At 44.9% G+C, this 18,654-nt stretch overlaps 1 protein-coding gene across 3 annotated transcripts in view; it reads left to right on the forward strand.

The window, feature by feature from the left end:
• The window catches only part of GALNT13 (polypeptide N-acetylgalactosaminyltransferase 13), a 152,101-nt gene extending 137,188 nt beyond the window's left edge, over positions 1 to 14,913 (forward strand). The window contains exons 13-15 of one of the 3 annotated variants that reach the window (XM_074873882.1): positions 4,437 to 4,466; positions 7,370 to 7,568; positions 10,842 to 14,913. In XM_074873882.1, coding sequence (XP_074729983.1) covers positions 4,437 to 4,466; positions 7,370 to 7,555 — 216 coding nt within the window. In that variant the 3' untranslated portion in view covers positions 7,556 to 7,568; positions 10,842 to 14,913. The remainder of the gene's footprint in view (positions 1 to 4,436; positions 4,467 to 7,369; positions 7,569 to 10,841) is intronic. The other 2 variants (XM_074873883.1, XM_074873884.1) reach the window with 2 other exon arrangements.
• Positions 14,914 to 18,654: the final 3,741 nt, after the last annotated feature.

Raw genomic sequence — 18,654 nt, forward strand, 5'->3', positions numbered from 1 at the left:
ATGAAAAGCTAAATTTCTTTCAACCAAATATGCTCTCCTTTACTTGTGACATTGGAAACATGCTGGTTTTTTCTCTTAAATTGAGCCTAAGAGATCCAGAATGGAAAATTTCTAAGTAGCTGTGTAAAAACAAAATCAACCATTAGATGGAGCTCATAAAAAAGAAATACACCATTTTTTTATAGAAGGAATCTCCAAGACAAGGCTTTTGCTGTCTGTTGTAAGCATAAAGCACAGCCCATTGCATTAGGTACCTTGCTATTTATTGACAAGAATATTTTTCTTCACGATTCTCCTCTGTGAACATTCAGACCTCAGCTTGCAGACTTCCCTTTGACAGCAGTGTTGGTATTTATGATACGTTTATTAGTGCATTAATCAGGATGAGGGCCTGGGCGTTGCCAGGGGGCTGGCTGTGCGGAGGGGCCCCTGGTCCCCCTCTCTGCTGCCTGGGCAGGGCACTTCCCTCACACAGATTTGATTTAGATTTACTGCCTGGTGATCTCCGAGTGTTGCAGGAAGCCTCCAAATACGCACCCATATACAGCATGCAAATACATCCCTAACGTGCAGTACTTTTTCCTGAGAAAACAAGTGACTTGTGATTTATTTTTTTTAAATTTTTTTTTGCAGAGAAACAGTTGTGACACGTTGCCTGAATCACTTGTTACCCATTAATTTGTTTTTTTCAGTGAAACTGCACTCATTTTTACATTTCCTTACTGGTTCAGCAGTTGGACGGAGGTGATTTCTGGGGGTTGTACCATGGTTGCAGACCACATCCCTCCTGTTAAAGGTATTTAGGAGTCAGGACTTGGTAATGGGCAATGATGCCTTGGCCACATCTAGAAGTACAGTGAGAGATGTAAATAATCATAAAAAGGGATTTCTCACTAAAGATCTTCAGACAATTTTCTTTGATTTACATGCTGTTGTTAGATTTTCTATAATTTTCTAGTTTAGTTTAAATTATGGTATTTAAATATATATTAAAAAATCACAGAAAGTCTTCTCCAAGAGTTTATACATAGATTAATAATACTACAGTTCTCTTAGATATTCCTAGCATTCATATTTTTTCAAAAATAAGGAGCTGAGAAGATTTTGTGGCAATAAAGAAAGTAAACATCAAATTTTTTCATACATATTTGTGAAAGTATCAGATCTAATTGGTTTGAAACAGGCTATTCAAAAAACCTCTTTTCTCATTTTCTCATACTGTAAGTGTGTGCTAAATGCTTTTAACACTTAGAATTATTAATACATTTTTACTTGCACTTTAGATGCAAGTTAAATTGAAGCACTGGAAGAAAATAGTGATCCAAAGGTATCAGTGGGTTTGTCAGAACAGAAAATCACTTGCTGAAGGAGAGGACAAGAATTGGCCTTCATATTTTGGGGTCAAAATTGAGCTACACTGGCGAAACTGAGGGAAATGAGATGTTGACCCCAACTTCAGCACTGAACGTTTGCCTTCAGGGTGCTGGATTCACCCATGCTTGTTTAGTGCAAGAGGTGAGATGGACTGAAAGAGGGTGAGAAGGAGATCCAGGGGGAGTAAAGTGGGATTAAACCACTCGGAAATACGAAGGGTTTGCAGCAGCGCTGGCTGTAGCCCGTCGGCGTTTTGTCGAAGTGCACCAGGACTGCTCTTCTCTTAGGAAAAGTCACGTAAAGTAGGAAGAGAGACATGGTTTTCATATGCAGGAAGGAGTTCTAAAGTGATTATTTTGATTATGCTCAAAGAAAATTATAAATCTCCCCATTCCCTCCCCTCCTCAAAAAAAACCCCAGGGGGGAGGTATGGGCACAGCAAGAGGGGTTATACTGTTACACTTCTGTGTTGAACTTGACTACTTTCGGCACTGGCGTTTCCAGTGACAGCCAGAATTCACGGGCCCCTGGGTGGCTGGAAACGTGATTTTTTGTTATTCCGTCAGAAACCCGGATTTGTGTTCTTGTTCAGAGGATCAGATCTCGGGGGTGAGTCAGTCCGACGTACAGGTGGGTGTGTAGTAAGGTTTTCCAAAGTGTCTGATATCTTTAAAAAGTCTGCCTGTGTGAATTGCCTGGTTTAAAATTGCAGTTGAAGCTGCTGGATTATCAGCTGGTAACGGAGGTAAAGCAGCTGGTGACTGAGGTAAAGCAGCTGGTAACTGAGATAAATCCCATCACTTTGTGTCAGCAAAGTTCCTGAATGGGAACAGAGTATTTTGCATTATGTCTTGTAGAGTTACAATGATGGTGGTGTCTTTATAGGTCATATAAATAACACAGTACTCGCCAGGGTTTGTACACCTTCTGAAAAAACCCCCCAAACACCACAGAACTGAGTTTAAATGCTTTTTTGTTAGGCAAAAGCAGTTGTAATTGAGAATTAGCAGATTGCCCCAGGTTGTGTCACTGAAGAATATCACTGGGGAAAAGGACATAGTTTTAAAAATTAAAAAAAGTGGGTGAATCACGTATTATGGAAGGGAGTGTCGTAGTTCCCAAATGATTGCTCTCACCTTGAAGAAACCAAACACTGAAGTTGGTATTTGGGATTAGTCACGTCCCACAGCCAGATGAACGGGCAGGGAACTAAACCATTGTTGTATCTTTCTCCAAAAAACAGTTAAAAATGAGTTTTATGGATTTTCTGCATAGTGATAGGAGAATAGAAACACAGAAACACTTCTCAGGGCTCCTTCAGTCCCACTTGAATCACGGTGTAAGGTCTCGGGTGAGCTGCGCACGGCCCTGGTGGCACCTTGGCAGTGCCCAGTCTGAGTGACGGGCCCAGCTATAAAATAATAATTCACTGATTGAGAGAGTTGGTGTAAGAAGAACAGCTATTCAAGTCGCTTTGTGTGAATAACCTGTTGCTTGCTTGTTTATTTAATTTGAAATATGGAGAATATTTTACATCAAGCTTAAAAAACAAGTCAATTTTTTTTCTTTGCAAAGCCCCAAATTCAAAGAATCAAATAAAGCCTTCTCTTTTAATATCCACATAAAATGGAAGTCCATGTTGAAACAAAATCGTTTGCAATCAAGAAGTGGGTTTTTTGTTGTTGTTAAAATAGATTTTTCCATCATTCTGTTTTTCATTCTGACTAAAGCACGACGGGCGCAGGCTGCAGCTCTGGGGCTGCCAGCTCTGGCCCCACGGGTCACGCAGGGTTGCTTAAATCTTTTATTCCATTGCTGTTTCCTACAAGGCAGTTTTCACTGAGCTGCATCTTTTTCTTAACCCGATAGGATAAATTATTAGCTATTACCTGTAGAAGAAAAAAAGAGAGCCCAGTATTGATACTAATATTTATGTAGTCTAAAAAGAAGCCCTTCTACGCACAAAATGTTAATGGTATCGTCTGGATTTAAGGGAACACTAAATAAAGAAACCTGCTGTCACCAGGAGCAACAACAGCCATGAGCTGCAGGCTGCAGATCACCCGAACGAGCTGTTTCCAGGAAGGGTACCGGAGTCTGGGCAGCAATCTCCATTTCTAATGCAAAATGGCTTTTAACACTTCAGGCAATAGTAGTTTACAGCATTTTAAAACACTTTTTTTCCTGAATGTTTTTACATCTTGGCAGGAATTATTATTTTTTTTTTTAAATCCATTCCCTTCCATTATTGAATTTTAATGCTTTTCTTTCCTACTTCTTGAACAGCACATTAAGATTCCTGGCCCTTGCTCAAGCTGCCCATTACCTTGCAAGGGCAGCTCTATAAATCAGCTGTATCGATGGGACGTGCCAAGTTAGAATTTCCCAGCTTTCAAAGGCTTCCTATCAGCATGTGTTTTATAACATATTTATAATGCATAAATGCTATTTGCTTTGGAATGGGGGTGGGAGATGAGGCAGCGGATCAGCAGAAAAAGATCTGTGAGTTACGATGGGCTGGAGCCAGAGTTGCTCCCTCAGCGTTCAGACTTGTCTAATGAAACCGGGTTTTCCAATTTTGCTAAATAGTTGTTTGTTTGTTTCCCCCCTGGCCTTGGTGGAGATACTCATGTGGGAGTTACACAGTGCTGGTGTTTGGGGGCCAAACAGACCCCTCAGGTGGAGGTTGGGAGCCGCGCGGAGCGTGTCTGGGTCTGTGCTCAGGTTGACGGTGGCTCCAGGTGCGTCTCCCAGTGGCAGCCGGGCAAATTTCAGCATGTGTGGTGGGATGAAATCTGATGACATGTAACACACGAGTGAACTCAGGAAAAAAATAATGCTGTAAATATGTCACATCTGATAGAAAATAGTTTCATTTTGTCATGTGTGAATAATGGCGTCAGGATTTGGTCTTGTGTAATTACAGTTATTTGTCCCTAGACGTGGTGTCGGTGCAAAGCTGTTGAATTTCCGTTCATGGAGAGCTTCACAAAAATGTTTCTTGAGTCACTGTTTGACTCTAATTTCCTTTTTTTTGTTTGTTTTTTTTTCCCTTCCATCAGTATGCTGGGAAATGGGAATATAGCTTTGAGGTAAGTTCAGTAGCGACTGCAGCCCCCGTAGCAGACCCTAGAGTAGCGCTTCTCTCGCTCGCCCCTCTGGCAGTGCTGTGTAACAGCGATGTGACGTAGTGCCCTCCCATAGATGCTCCTCCAACATGCCAAACCTCAGTTCTCAGGTAGTGAATGTAGTGCTAGGGCCTGAATAATAGGCCCCAAAACAAAGTTGACCTCTAGATGAACCTCGCAACTAAACGTTATCCATTATTAGTATCTGTTAATTAGTAAAATCTGTATTATCATTAGCATTAATTATTAGTATCCAATCATTAACGAAATATGTAAGCTCACTAGTGAAAGACTTAGCTTAGACAGAATATAATCAGTAGCGAGGATGAAATGCTGTGAGAATGTACCCAACTTCCCTCATTTAGCCTTGTCCGAGGCTGAGAACCCAAGCGTTTGGCCTTGTTAGAAACTCCCTTGGTTCTCCCCGCCGAGCCCTGGCCAGGCTGTGGGTGGAATCCAACAGGAGGGTGAAACCAGATATTTCCGCTCAAATCAAAGGTGCCAGCTATTCTGGCTTGCTGATTTTTGGCTATATAAGGCTGGACCCGCTCACAGCGACTTTGGAAGCCTCACCTACGGGTGGACGCACCGCGTAGGACTTCCCACTTGCCGGGACAGGCTCTCCAAATCCTCGCTGTAACCGGGGCTGCCCAGCGCCTGCGGGTCTGGATGACGGGAACGGGTGCAAGTGGGGATGGGTCTTTCTTAATCACTATTCTCCCCGTCAGGTAGTAATGATTAGGTGCATTACCTTGCTTAACTGTATGTAGCAATAAGTAAGTGTACTCTTCTGTATTTTTCCTACTGCTTATTTTCTGTAGTACTTAGTTATATCCTTTGATTAGTAACAGCAAAATTGGCCTATTTTCTGTAGTATTTAGTTATATCCTTTGATTACTAACAGTAAAATCAGCCTCCTCTTTTCACTCTGGTGTCTGGGTGTCACTGGCATCCTGGATCAGCAGACAGGTAGTCACTACGCGGTGTCAGGCTGACGGTGTTTTATACAGAATATACTGACAGCTGAGGGTGGTCATGTCAGAAAAGTGATGTGACGGGAGGCGGATGCGGCCGTTGGTGGGCACAGGAGGACGCCGGTGCCCGCGGAGCGGGAGGTGTGAGCAGCCCCCAGCCCCTGAACGTCCCCGCACCCGCGAGCTGGGTGCTGCTGGGGTCCCTGCCCGCTCCCCCGGCTTCGTCCGCCTTGCTGGGTAGCACGAACTCGAGTGGAGAAAAGCAGGGAGTGTCAGCGGGGAGGGGACGTGCTCCCAGCTTGCAGCGTCAAGACGGATGGCAGAGAAACCCCTGAGCCCATGGGCACAATATATCTGAACAACCAGCTTGTTTCTTGTGCGTGCTGCAACAGCCCTCTCGTTTCTGTTCACTAATGGTGTCAGCATACACTGCATCGTCAGTGCCATGGCTGCTGCTCTGCATCCCTCAGATAATTACAGATTTTTTGACTATTCCTCTTCTGAAAGTTATGGGACCTGCGGGGGTTGGTGTAGTCAAACTAACTTCTACCATAAGAGATTATGGTCAATAATTTGAATATTTCTATAAATTGCACTCTTATTACTAACTTCTACGATAAGAGATTATGGCCAATAATTTGAATAATTCTATAAATTGCAATCTTATTACTAACTTCCACTTTAAGAGATTATGGTCAATAATTTGAGTATTCCTATAAACTGCAGTCTTACTGCTATGTATTTGAAAGGACTTAGTTCTCTGAAAATGAGTAGGGAAAACATAGCAGGTTTTTTTTATTACCTTCTTAGAAAGTAATGTGTAATAAAATGAGTGAAGGGGGCAAGTGATCTCTTGCTTCCATTACTATGGATTTTTTAAAGATTTTGTGGCCTTGCTGATGTACGTAAGTTAAGCTTCCTGTCTCAGGTACCAGAGAAAAGGGTCTGGTCAGATTACCAAAATAATGCTTAGTACTATTTATACCCATGTGAAGAATCTGCTAAATTTAGGCATCTAATATAAACATGCAGTATAGACAGATCATTACATTTGGAAGTAATTAATTTATGTATGTCTGTTTTCCCTTAGAAGAATGGTAGACAGAAGTGAACATGAAGCAATAATACATAATGAAGCCAAAGCAACCATTGATGTTTGTGCTGGTTACTCAAACTGACATTATAAGGACACTTATTCTTGATATTTTTAGTGGCCTCTTTATATGTATATTACTTTTTCCTGCCCCAAACCAAAACCACAGATGCAGGAGGAGCATCCCCAGCCTGCCCAGGCAGCACCAGCCCGGGGCACCCGCGGCGATGGGATGCCTGGTATCAGTATGGTAAAGGAAGAGCTGAAGTCATAGTGGGCAAAAAAATTATTATCTCCTTACATGCAAATGTTTAATTTATTGTATTTTTAATTTAGTAATGCTCAAGTAAGCTTCGGGATGTTTAGTAACAGGATGTTACTGCACTAAAAACATCATCTCTGCCCGAATCTTGCTGCACAGTGGGAAATCCTGATTGCAACAGGGCAACGTGTGTGTGGGGGGAGGATTCCGAGGCACATTGAGGTCTGAATTGCAAAATGTAAAGCGATTGGGTCCCTCAGAGCAGAGCAGTGAGAACGTTTTTTGTGAGAGTAAAGCTTAGTTCATGAATACCCCTATTTCTGTACGCGTTACGTGTGCGTAAGCTAGCGCCATTTGCCCGCAGTTTGACACCGGAGCGTTCACCGGCACAATTACCCGTTAGTAATTCCTGTCAGAGGGCTCTTTGCTTTGCTGGTTCACTGCTGTGGATGTCGAATCAAAGTGGCTGTTGCTTTTTCCTTTGTTTGTCTTTGTCTTTGCTGGTTTTGTTCACTTTTACCGTTTTTCTGTCGTGCAGACCCACACATTTCTTCACATAATCACCCAGTCGTGCCTGACACTAAGCAGGATAGAGGATGGCACCCACGGTCCCACGGTGGAGGCTTGCAGTGGCAGCCCCTTGCAAACGTGGATGCTAAGGAACTACACGAGGCTCGAAGTCTTTAGAAACATTTTTTACAGCCCCACTGACTATTTCCTTTAACAAACGGTTGGAGGTTGGTATTAAAAAGCAATTACAGCATGTAATGATTTAAGTTTTTCTCAGAAGAATGCTTCTCCCTTCTCTTCCTGTTGAACTCAACTGAATTCCTTTCCTGTTTTCTCAGATGATTGTATAGATATATAATGTCATATATGTTTAGTGTTAGTGATTATTAATTATTACTAATTTTAGATTAATTCAACTGTCTTGAGCTACCTCCATGATCTGTTGATGTCAACGTGATTGTTACTGTTTGCGATAGCTGAAGATTTGGTCCCTATTCCAAGATAGAGACATAATACCAATTGCGTAATGTTTTTTGGAAACGTTCATTTTGAAAAGTCCTAATTTTCCAGTAATTCAGTCCTAGAGATACTAGTCGCGGATAATTTCAAAACAGAAAATTTTGAAATAGTAATCACTGAAGGAATCAAAATATTGTGCCAACTCCTGCTTTTCTTTCCTAGAGAGTTTTGCTGGGTGATGTCACGGATAGTGATGGGGCAGCACGCAGGCGGGGGTACGAGCCGGGGTCACTCTCATTTCTTATCTGCTCCCCAGTCAAACGGTGTCACCTTCCTGTCAGAGTAAAGGGCCTGTGCTCCCTCCTTTTGCCATGATGGATTCAGAGTCCTCACTCACCAGAGCTGTTATTTGCATACATTTGGTAAGCGGGAAGCTACCGAGCTCGCTGCCGTGCATCTGCGTGTCGGCGCAGCCAGCTCTGCACCCATGCGTGTGCTCTCACGTTTGAGTAAAACACAAAGTTTAGGCTGGCTTGTGTGAGTATCGTATTGCCTAGTAATTAATTGTTTTCCAAGCAAACGAGACCTTTTTTGTAATAGCATAAATAATGATAGAACACAGAAAGAAAAAATTTATGAGACGGTTGAAAATCCCAATGATATGGTAATCTAGCATGAAATTATACACTGAATAAAAGGGAACAGCTGATGAAGGCAACAGCAGCATTTTTAGACTTGTTTGCATTTCTGGTGATAGTAGAAAATGATAGCGGCTTAATTGCACTTAAAACAATATAAGTGAAGAATCAGTGATGCTTTGAGCAGTGCTATTTAGTAAACAAGCTACTTCTGCTAGCACTACTAATTCTTTCCTCTTGTAATTAGAGGAAGAAATGCCTTATATTCATCACTGAATGCATATCAAATGGCCCCTCGGTGATTTGTTATAATATCTGCAGGCTGCTTCTTTGAGAATTGCGTAACAGTTTGTTTTAAACTGAGGAGCGAAGCTCTGGGGACAAGCTATTGAAAGAATATTCATAATACAAATTAGGAGCGTTAATATGTGACATGGCAGTCCGCTACGAACTGCGGTGGAAAATTACACAGTGCAGCAGAGCAGGTATGTGTTTGGGTAATAAAACCCCATCGGTCGTTGGCAGAGCGTTAGCATTTCCCAGCAGTTTAATTGAAACACCAGAAAATAGTCTTGATTTTTTTTTTTTTTATATGAAGATACACAAATGGGGTTTATTAGCGGGGAGGCTGCATCAGAGACACTAGTTGCTGAAATGACTTCTTGTTTGCATAGTTTGGTTACAGCGGTGTTGTCTGTGTTACATTAGAGTGGTATTTGTACTCGCAGGGGTGTGCGAGGGAGCGAGCGGCCTCCACCGCTCTGGGAGCCGCTGTCTTGAAGGAAATCTCTGCAGTGCTGCTGCTCCAAGGCTTCGGGTCAGGCTCTGCTGTCGTGGGGTTCATTCATCCTTTCGCCGTCCTCCAGGACGCTGCAGAATTTTTCCTGCCCATCCTCCCCCTCCGTTTGTTCCTTTGCGTGATGTTTGATGTAAAATTGGTCTCTGCTCCAGCGGAGGATCTGCAAACCAGATTTCAGTCGTGAAATCATGTATTCCCTTGGCTGTTCTTGGTGGGGCAGGGTTATAGTCCCTGTGGAGCTGCTGTGCAACAGCTCAGACCTTGTTTGACCATGTTACCTGGCCTTACAGCCCTGGAGGGAGAGAAACCAGTCTTTAAAACATCAGGGGACGAAGGAAACAAAGGCCATAATCCTGATTTTGTGAATCAGGTGCAGTAGCAGACACAGATATTTACTTCAGAACTATTAATCTGTAGTGCTGATCTCGAGCTGGCAAGGCCATCGATGGACGCGGGTGCTGTGTGCATATAACACGGTTTTAATTGTTTTTTCAGGAACCGAAAGACCTTTTAGGAAACAGTAAGTTGATAAATGCAACACTCCATAGCAAAGGCACTTCAGGTGCATGCTTAATTGCTGTGATTTTGTGTGTAAAACCCCCAGATCAACCCCGGAGGAGTGATGGAGAGAACACGTGCTGCTCAGCTGTGATAAAACCTGTCTTGTTTTATCTAAGTACACAACGTCATGTTTAACAGCCCTGATCTCTTCATGAACATGTTCTCCCAATGTTTTCGAACAGAAAATTATTTATTTCTTCAAAATAAGTTCTGTTTCCCTTCTGACTCTCCCATTCCTCAGAAATATGGTGTCAGGTGGGAATAGAAAGGGACGGGTACCTCAGAGAAGAAAAAATTGTATTGGAAACAGAAAAGTTTTCATCTGCATGTTGCTGTTATAGAATCATCGAGGTTGGAAAAGCCCTTGAAGCTCCTCCAGTCCAACCATGAACCTCACACTGACCGTTCTCAACTCCACCAGATCCCTCAGCCCTGGGTCAACCCGACTCTTCAACCCCTCCAGGGATGGGGACTCCCCCCCTGCCCTGGGCAGCCCATTCCAACGCCCAACAACCCCTTCTGCAAAGAAATACTTCCTAAGAGCCAGTCTGACCCTGCCCTGGCGCAGCTTGAGGCCATTATTTATTTATTTATTTATCTTTTTTTTCTTCTTTTTTTATTTATTATTTATGGTGCAACCTGAGGCCATGTTCATATAATACTTAGCAAATGTGTTTCCATTAGCAATTATTTCTGAACGAATGGTGTACTGGTCTGCAATGCAGACGTGGTCCGGTTGTTGAAGACTAATCCGAAATACTGTTGCTTTGAAATAGTATTCCCTTGCACTTATTTTGTACTTTTCTGTCACATTTATTTGTTGCTGGGCTCGGCAGAGGCGCTCGCTCCCCGGGTTGCCTGGCCATGCGTGAGAAGGTGAGCTGGGCAGCGGCTCCCTGAGCCATGCGCGTGACAGCCAGCGATGAGGATCTGTCTCGTGGCTTGTGTAGTGACTAGGATAAGACTGAAATCAAACTGAAAATGCAATTACTGGGTTTCAGCAGTAATTATCTTGCTGCAGCTCTCACCCTTCTCTGTTGCAGAAGCTCACCCTGAGGCATGTCAACAGCAACCAGTGTCTGGATGAGCCATCGGAGGAGGACAAGATGGTTCCCACCATGAGGGAGTGCGGTGACGGCCGTTCCCAGCAGTGGCTGCTGCGCAACATGACCCTGGGTGCTTGAAGTCGGCGCAGACCCGCTGCCTTGGCCGGGATCTCCTCCTCCATCTCTTTCTCCCTCTCCTCCTTGCTGAGGCCAGCAGGGCTGAAGCCCTCTCCAAACCCCAGCTGTCAGAGCAAAGTCACGGCGGGGGGTTTCTTTGATGCGGCGGCTCTCCATGTGTCCCTTCGAAACCTGTGACTGTTCCAAAGAAGCTCATCTGAGCCTCTTAAGTGTCAAAATGCCTGCTGTTACCAACACAAATATGCTCAAAAACGGTTCCAGAGAAACCTCCATGAACCCTACATCAAAGAGGTTGGCTTGGAGGGCGTTTTCTGTGTGTCACACACCGCTGCGGAGAAGTGACCCAACATAAAATGCCTTATGACACAAACTGGCACTGGGAACCATCCTGGCAGGCATCTCCTGAGCTGGATGTGTTGGTGCTGGTCTTTCCTGGCAACGTGGTGGGGATATTTGCTGCTCTCTGGGGTCGAGTGGGACTCGGTGAAGAGCCACAATGAGCAGCAAAGTCACCAGACAGAGTGAAAGCTTTGTGGTTTGTGCCAGGAAAAAAATTGGATTTGGTGTTTGGAAAAGCAGCGGAACTGAGCAAAGACTGCACTCAGAAATTGAAATTAAATGAGGCAATGGTGAAAGACATGGGAACAATGTTGAGGAGTGACACACGTGGGTAACTCAGACCAGCGCAGGTTGAGATCTCCTCTGCGGTGGGAAGAGAAGTGGCTGGGGCTGACACCTGGGGAGCTGCAAGATGGAGGTACCAAAAACTGAGACCACGGGAGACTGAGACTTGGTCTGAACTGGATCCCTAGCTGCTACCCTTAAGCGTTAGTAGATACCTGCATCCTGCATAAGACAGACCAGAGCTGCATCCGCGGATCCCCTGCGCACAGAGGATGGAACTGGATCGAGTTCTGCCTCCAGATGTTCTTGCTTCGGTAGCAATGACAGATGCTTATTTATATTTTTAATAATTTTGTGGCTTAATCATTTTGTTAGCGTGGTTCTTAAAACTCTGCTGATGGCACGCAGCCGTGGCGGAGGCGTCGCGGGAACTGATGCCGTGGCAGGGTGGGGGGAAGGGGCCTGTACGTGCGGGTGACATTTCCTCTGTGTACTGGTGACGTTTCCTTCGGTGACCCCAGCAGCACGCGCTCCCCAAAACGCATCGCTGGCGCGACAGGCTGAGCTGGGTTTTCAGCAATTTCCCCTTGCCTGGAGGGTTCAAGAGACCTCAATTCCGGGGCAGCGTCATTTCAGCACGGGTAAGTGGTGGAATGTTCTCCCATTATTTCACTCACAGTTCCTCAAAAGGTCTGTTTATGCACTGGGTCATTAAAAATTACAGTATTTTCTGTATAATACTCTGGTTGTTACAGATAAATAGTGTCATATATGTACGTATTATAAATTTATAGATCATATTTTCTTGATACACATCATTAAATGAAAAATAGAAAGATATTAAATTGGAAAAGTGATTGCTGTGCATGCATGGGAGCTAAAGTATCACGGATTAAGAGTATCACGGATTAATGCAGACTGGAAGCTCATCTGGTCCAGCCTCCCTGCTCAAAGTCGGGTCAAACACTTCCAGTTCTCATCCAGGTCACCACAAAAGTTCACGTTATGGCTTAAAAGCAAAACAGGAGAAGGCTGCAATTCTGCTTCACAGAAAGAGCATGCAAACATCACAAACAAATTGAAATGCCAATCTCCACGCAGAAAAAAGGTAATAAATTATGTCTTCATCTCCTTTCCAAGGGCTTTTGGGTGGAATGGCCACTCGTGCTGGTAAGTCGTGTGTCCAGGCGCCGGGCTTCTGGGTGTCGTTGCAGAAGTGAGTGTTGTGGAGGGTCCCACAGCACCCAGCAGCACTCGGGGAGGGCAGTCGGGGGTGCCCCCTCTCGGGAACGCACCTGGCTGCGAAGGGCAAAGGCTGCTGAGGCTCCCGCACCGCCCGCGTCGCACCCTGAGCTTTTCTTGGTGTTGTGACTGGAGGGTGATGGCAGGGTGCAATCCCTGTGCAGCTTCAGGTGCAATCTTAGGTGAAGAAAAGAATATTTTTCTCCTTAGAATTACCCTAATGGTTAATATTCTTCCAAGGTGTATAACCCCTTGACTGAGGTAGCAAGCTTGTAGCGTTGGGTATGGCCGGTGCCTGCGCTGCTGTGTCCCTGCTTGGGGGGGGGAAAGAACTGAAATGCCTCAGTGTGGGATTGTACTTATTTAGGAGCAAGTACACGCGTCCCTCACAGCTGTGTAGGTCTGCTGCGCGCTAAGCAGGGTGGGCTGCTGTCCAAAAATTATGTTCAGACCTAGAAAAAAGCATGGAAGTACCTTTTTAACATCAGTCATAACCAGTATTTCCGTGGGCTTCGAGGGGCTGGATCCTGAATTTGCCTCCTCGCATAACGATACGGAAACCCTGAGAGCCTCATTGCAGAGGAATTTCACCCAAAACCTCATTGATGGAGAGTGAGGGGGTGATGGGGGGAGGGGGGGCTGAAATGCTGATCCAGCAGTAGAGACGGTAACTGGTGGGGTTCAGTGAATGAACGTGAGTCCCTGCGCTTGGGCCCCAGCCCTCCCTCCTGCCACTGACCTCAGGTGTTGCCTTGGCGAGTGATTTGGGCTAAAATCATTGAAAATAGCTCGTTCAGTTGCCTCTGAGCGTCTGAAGTTCAGTGCCCTCAGACGGACCACAGCCAAAAAAACCTCAGTTGGTCTTTGTTTCCCCATTTATAAAATATCTCAGAAAGGTGTCGGGAGGATTGACTTCTGCTTGCACAGCGTGTTTATAAAGAACTCTACAAATGCTGAATATTTATTGTTTTCACTGGGAAAATGTTGCCAGTGCTCATATTTTTTTTTTTAAGACTTGCTTTGGTGAAATGAGAGCGAGCTGTAACGCTGGGTGGCATCAGCAAACGCAACGTTTTGGAAAGTTGAACCATAAAGGCTGTAGAAAGTCATGTTCCTTTTTATCTCCCGGCACCTCCTGGTGACCCACGGAGGTGGGGGGGGGCCCAGGCACAGCCCCAGAACTGAAACGGGCGTTGGGATCAGTAGATGGGTTTCTCTGCTGACACGTATTTCCCAGTCGCCTTGAGGATTTCTTTATTTGTTGCACTCTATGAATAGTGCTTTGAAGAAAAGCTGCAAAACTCCACCTTCTGGGGTTTTTTAATTTGAAATCGGGGATCTCATCTGATCCCGTACCCTTGGGCTGCGTCTCGGGGGGTGCTCGGCAGAGCAATTTGGGCCAATCTGGGCCAATTTGGGGAGGTGGGAAGGAGTTGGGCAGTGCTGATGGGTGCCACAGCCCGCCCACATTTTTTCGGGTGGCTGAAATCCTTCCCGCGTCCCCACAGCTCTCACAGCTGGTGAGACTACACCAACACATAACCTGCTACTAACTCCGAGCTGCTGCGTGGCCGCCGGTGTTGAATGAACACCAGCGATGTGTTTTGGTGCTTCTGTGGCTTTTTGTCTCTGCGCTTTTTCTCCAACGTGTAACAACATCCAGCCAGAACCTTTGCTCTCGTATGTGGCCGCCCCCATTTTATTTTTATTTCCGCTCTGCAAGCGTGTGTTCAGGACAGCTGGGTAAGCGGTGCTTTGCCAAAAGGCCACGGGACTTTGGGACAATACAAACTTTATTTATAAAACGTTGGAATTCCGCTTGGTATTTTCCAAAGCAGGAAAAAAAAAGACTTGAGGTGTGGTGGTTTGGAGGACGCGCTTACAAAGGCTCCTGAATAAGTGCTGGGAACACAGATTTAAATTAAATTTATAAAAGTAGATTGTGGATAAAGAATGACACATTTTAAATGTTGTAACAGTTATTAAATGGTATACTGGTACTCTTTGCTGTACATTTAAATATTTATACATTTTTGTAGAATTAAAATACACTGGTTTAGTTTTCTTCTGGTGTGTTTGCCTTTTTCTGTATGCACATATTTTATATGTGGTAAAAAAACAGACTTTCCACTACAACCTCCATATTTTTAGATCCTTTATTTACAGGTACAACTTCAGAAATAGGCAGGAGAGCTTCTCCTGCCGGGATCTGACTGCTAGAGAGGTGGCGGCACGTGAGTGCGGCCTGGCAGGTCGACACGGGTGTGTTTGCCTGTCCCTCGGTTGGCATTTAGGGCTCAATTTTCCAGACGTCCCCTGGAAAATGTCATCATGCAAGAAAACCAAGCTTGGCTGTGCACCAGTCTGAGGACACACGCCAGGGTCCTCATCCCACACTTGAGCCCCTGCTTTTCACCCTGCTGTGCTAGATATTGCCCAAATGATGCATGAACCGTCTGTGGTTTGGAGAAAAAAAAAAAAAAATTCAGTGGGAAAAATAATAAAAATAATCATTCAGTGGGCACAGAAGGGCCAGGCTGGACAGCCCGTGTATCGCGGTCGTCATCACTGGTTTGTGATGCTGCTTATCCTCAGGTAACAATACTCCCGGATTGTAAGGAAAGAAAAGAATCTGGTTACATATTACAGATAATACATGATGCCAGTAACAGAGCTTCGGTCTTATTTTGGTGGTTGGAGAATTTTCCTTTTTTAAGTTGCATCTTGCATCCTGAAGTGGCTGGGTAGGTTCTGGTGAGAAGGAAGGAGGGAGAATATTTTAAAACCAAAGGATTTATAAACATAAATGAAAATTAATCCTCAGGAGGCTGGGAGGGAGAGATCAGTTCGTGTCATAGCTGTAGTGGAAGTGATTCCTGGAAATTCTTGCACAAATAATAGTCTGCCAATGTTGAATTATTTCAGATTTTACTGTTGATTTCAGTTGCTGGACAAAATCAAGCCTTGTTGTTACGAGCCTTACAAAAAGTTAAGGAAGGTAGTAAGAGTGTTATAAGCGATAGAAGAGTAACTGATAAAGAAATGATAACGTTAAAGATGACAAAGATTTTTTTATAACAATTTTAGATCAGTTTTATGATTCATCCTTCTACACTGCTACAGTGTACCTCGATCGACTAATTCACAGAAGTACCACCAGTTAATGGCTCATTTCACAAGATTGGGCCCTTCCAGAGCAGCATCCTTGCTCATGCAACTACAGAGAAAAAAAATAAATCCTTTTTATCAAGGTTTACCTGCTTCAGGTTGTCTTCAGAGAAATATGTATTTGTGTATTTGTTTCTGATGAGCTGCAGTTTATATAAAACATTCGGCGCATATGTGCGATTAAAAAAAATGACTGTCAAGTTTCTACTCTGATTATTAAACTATTTTGCAAAGATGCAATTAACTGTAGAGCTCGTGTTAATTATAGTATGTGAATCATTTAAATGAATCGTAAAATAATCTATTTGTGGGTAATGAATGCAGACACAGAGGTATTTTTCTTTTTTTGCATTTCTTAGAAATGTTAATAATTAGGACTGATTATAGAGCTAAAATTACAGTGAAGGAAACAAGCTACATCTCATTTTCCTTAAAAACTGTACGTGTTTTTCTCTCTTCTTCTGAGGTGCGTTTAAGGGTTTTGTGGAGCCAGAGCCCCCAGGGATGAAGCCCCTTTGTTTGAGGCCAAACCCCCTGGCACCGCTGCCACCCGCTCAAACCGGCCTTTCAAACCTGAACTGGCAAGTATTTTTGCAGAGCCAAAATGGGAGGATCTGCCCTAAAATCCATATTCAGGCAGCTTGCAAGCCGGTGGGGCTGGATGACGCAACTTTGGAGACTGTTTCTGTAAATTCAGGTCATAAATAACTAGCTTAATCATTTGTCATCAGGTCACCCTGCTTCTCCAACGCACCGTTCCCCTCTGTACCCGCCCTACACGAGCCGCGTGCTGTGCTCTGCAACCAGCTAAAGCCTGAAAAAGCTGCTGTGTGCTGGAATTAAGTAACTGCAGATAATAAATGGAAATAGGCAAAACGGCTGCAGAGGTAACTGTTGCCCAGGTGAGTTTAAATTGAACCAAACCCCAACCTCTGCCTGTCACCGAGCTCCTGTGCAGGAGGCAGCGGAGGGAGCACGGCCCCGTGTGCGTTCAGATGGAGCCCAGGTCTGGGAGGGTGTCGCTGGTAATTGGAACCGAGCTGATTTAGAAATACTGTAAATTTTAACCATTCTTTGAATTTTAAAGAAACCAGCAGAGGAAAGGAGACCCTTTCCTCAGAGAGCAAACTGGCTCGGAGGAACCACCACACGGCTGCAAGGGGTTTGTCGGCAGCCGGGCTGGCTTCTGCTGGGAATGGGGGGAGCTGCTGAGAAAGAGCAAGGGTTTCCCTTCCTAAGGAATAGCAGAGGGCTCCCTGCCGCCACCTCAGCTAGCAGGGCTCGTTAAATCCAAGCTTCGTTACAAAGCTCGTTGGCATGAAGTTGATAACACAAAGATATATTGTTAGAAGGGATCTTATGTTGACTCCCCTGCAATGACCGAGGCTCTGCTGAGCGTGGGAGCCCATGGAAGAAGGGCACGTATGGGGAAAGGGAGCTCAGGTTCTGCAGAGGAAGCTGTCCCATATAGATTTGCCTGGTTTTGCCCACAAATGCTGATAATCTGGGGTGTTTTGTTGGCTAGGAATGCATAAGTGATAGGTTCGGTCCTGCACATCCAACCTCTTTGACCTGCTCGGAGGTCCTCGGCGTTGAAGAGGAACAATTCAGTTCCCCTCCGCTGTTATCACAGAAATACCACCCCCATAGTCTGCAGGGGTGTATCTGCCACAAGGCTCGAGTCGTACTTGGAAGTGATTAAATTGCTGCTCTGGAATTCACCATTAATACTGAGAAGTTTTTCCTTTAGCCATTATCCTTTCCTTGTGTAAATAGATCTTGGTCACACGTTGTGTTCTGCCCGCTGCAGAATTAAACGTGGGAGCTGCAGCATAATCCAGTTCTAAATCCCAGTTCTAACAGTGCGGGAAGCAGAGAGACCACTGGTTTGCTGCTCTTGCCGGGGTCTCTGCCCTGCGTGGGGGTTTCCTGCTGGTGTGAGATGCTTTTATCCAAGAGGAGCCACGGCACGTGCTGGGAGCCGCTGCAAACTCCTGGGAGCAGGTTGTCACCCGTGACAGAACTGTGATGGGGCAGTGATGAGTGCCAGGAGGCACTCCTGGGTGAAGGGGAATTTCTTCTGTTTCCAAGTCTTTTCTTTCTTGCCACAATTTAAGTTTTATGTGTTTAAGGCCCAGGAAGTGCTGGGAGGAAAAGAAAAACAAAAAGTGGAATTTAGCTTCCAGCCCAGGAAACATTGCATTTCAAATAAGATTGGTATTTGTCAACTTCAGTTGTAAAGCAGAACGGAGTAAATTGTTCTGCCCTGTGCATCTTAAGGTCCTAATTTTGGTGAGAGCCCTCACATTGAAGCAGCAAATACTATCTGATCCTTCTGTGGATTTGGGGCTGGCACGCGTGAGGAGCTGCAAAAGTGTTGATGGCACAACGCCGCGGTGTGTTCCCCCTATTTCTGCCAGCGAGTTGGAGCTGAGCTGAGAATCCGCAGCGTCTTTAGGAGATGTGTCTGGGGACAGGCAGGGGCACGGTGGCCCTGGGGGGGTGTTTTCAGCTCAGCCAAACCCATCTCATGCCCTTTCTGCTCTCCGTGCCCACGTCCACACTCTCCTGCCCCCGGCTCCATCCACTCGCCACAAAACGCAAATGAGAGAGAACTTAACAGAGCAATAATAATACG

This window comes from Strix uralensis, chromosome 6, assembly GCF_047716275.1.
Source record: "Strix uralensis isolate ZFMK-TIS-50842 chromosome 6, bStrUra1, whole genome shotgun sequence".
In the NCBI taxonomy this organism is placed as follows: domain Eukaryota; kingdom Metazoa; phylum Chordata; class Aves; order Strigiformes; family Strigidae; genus Strix; species Strix uralensis.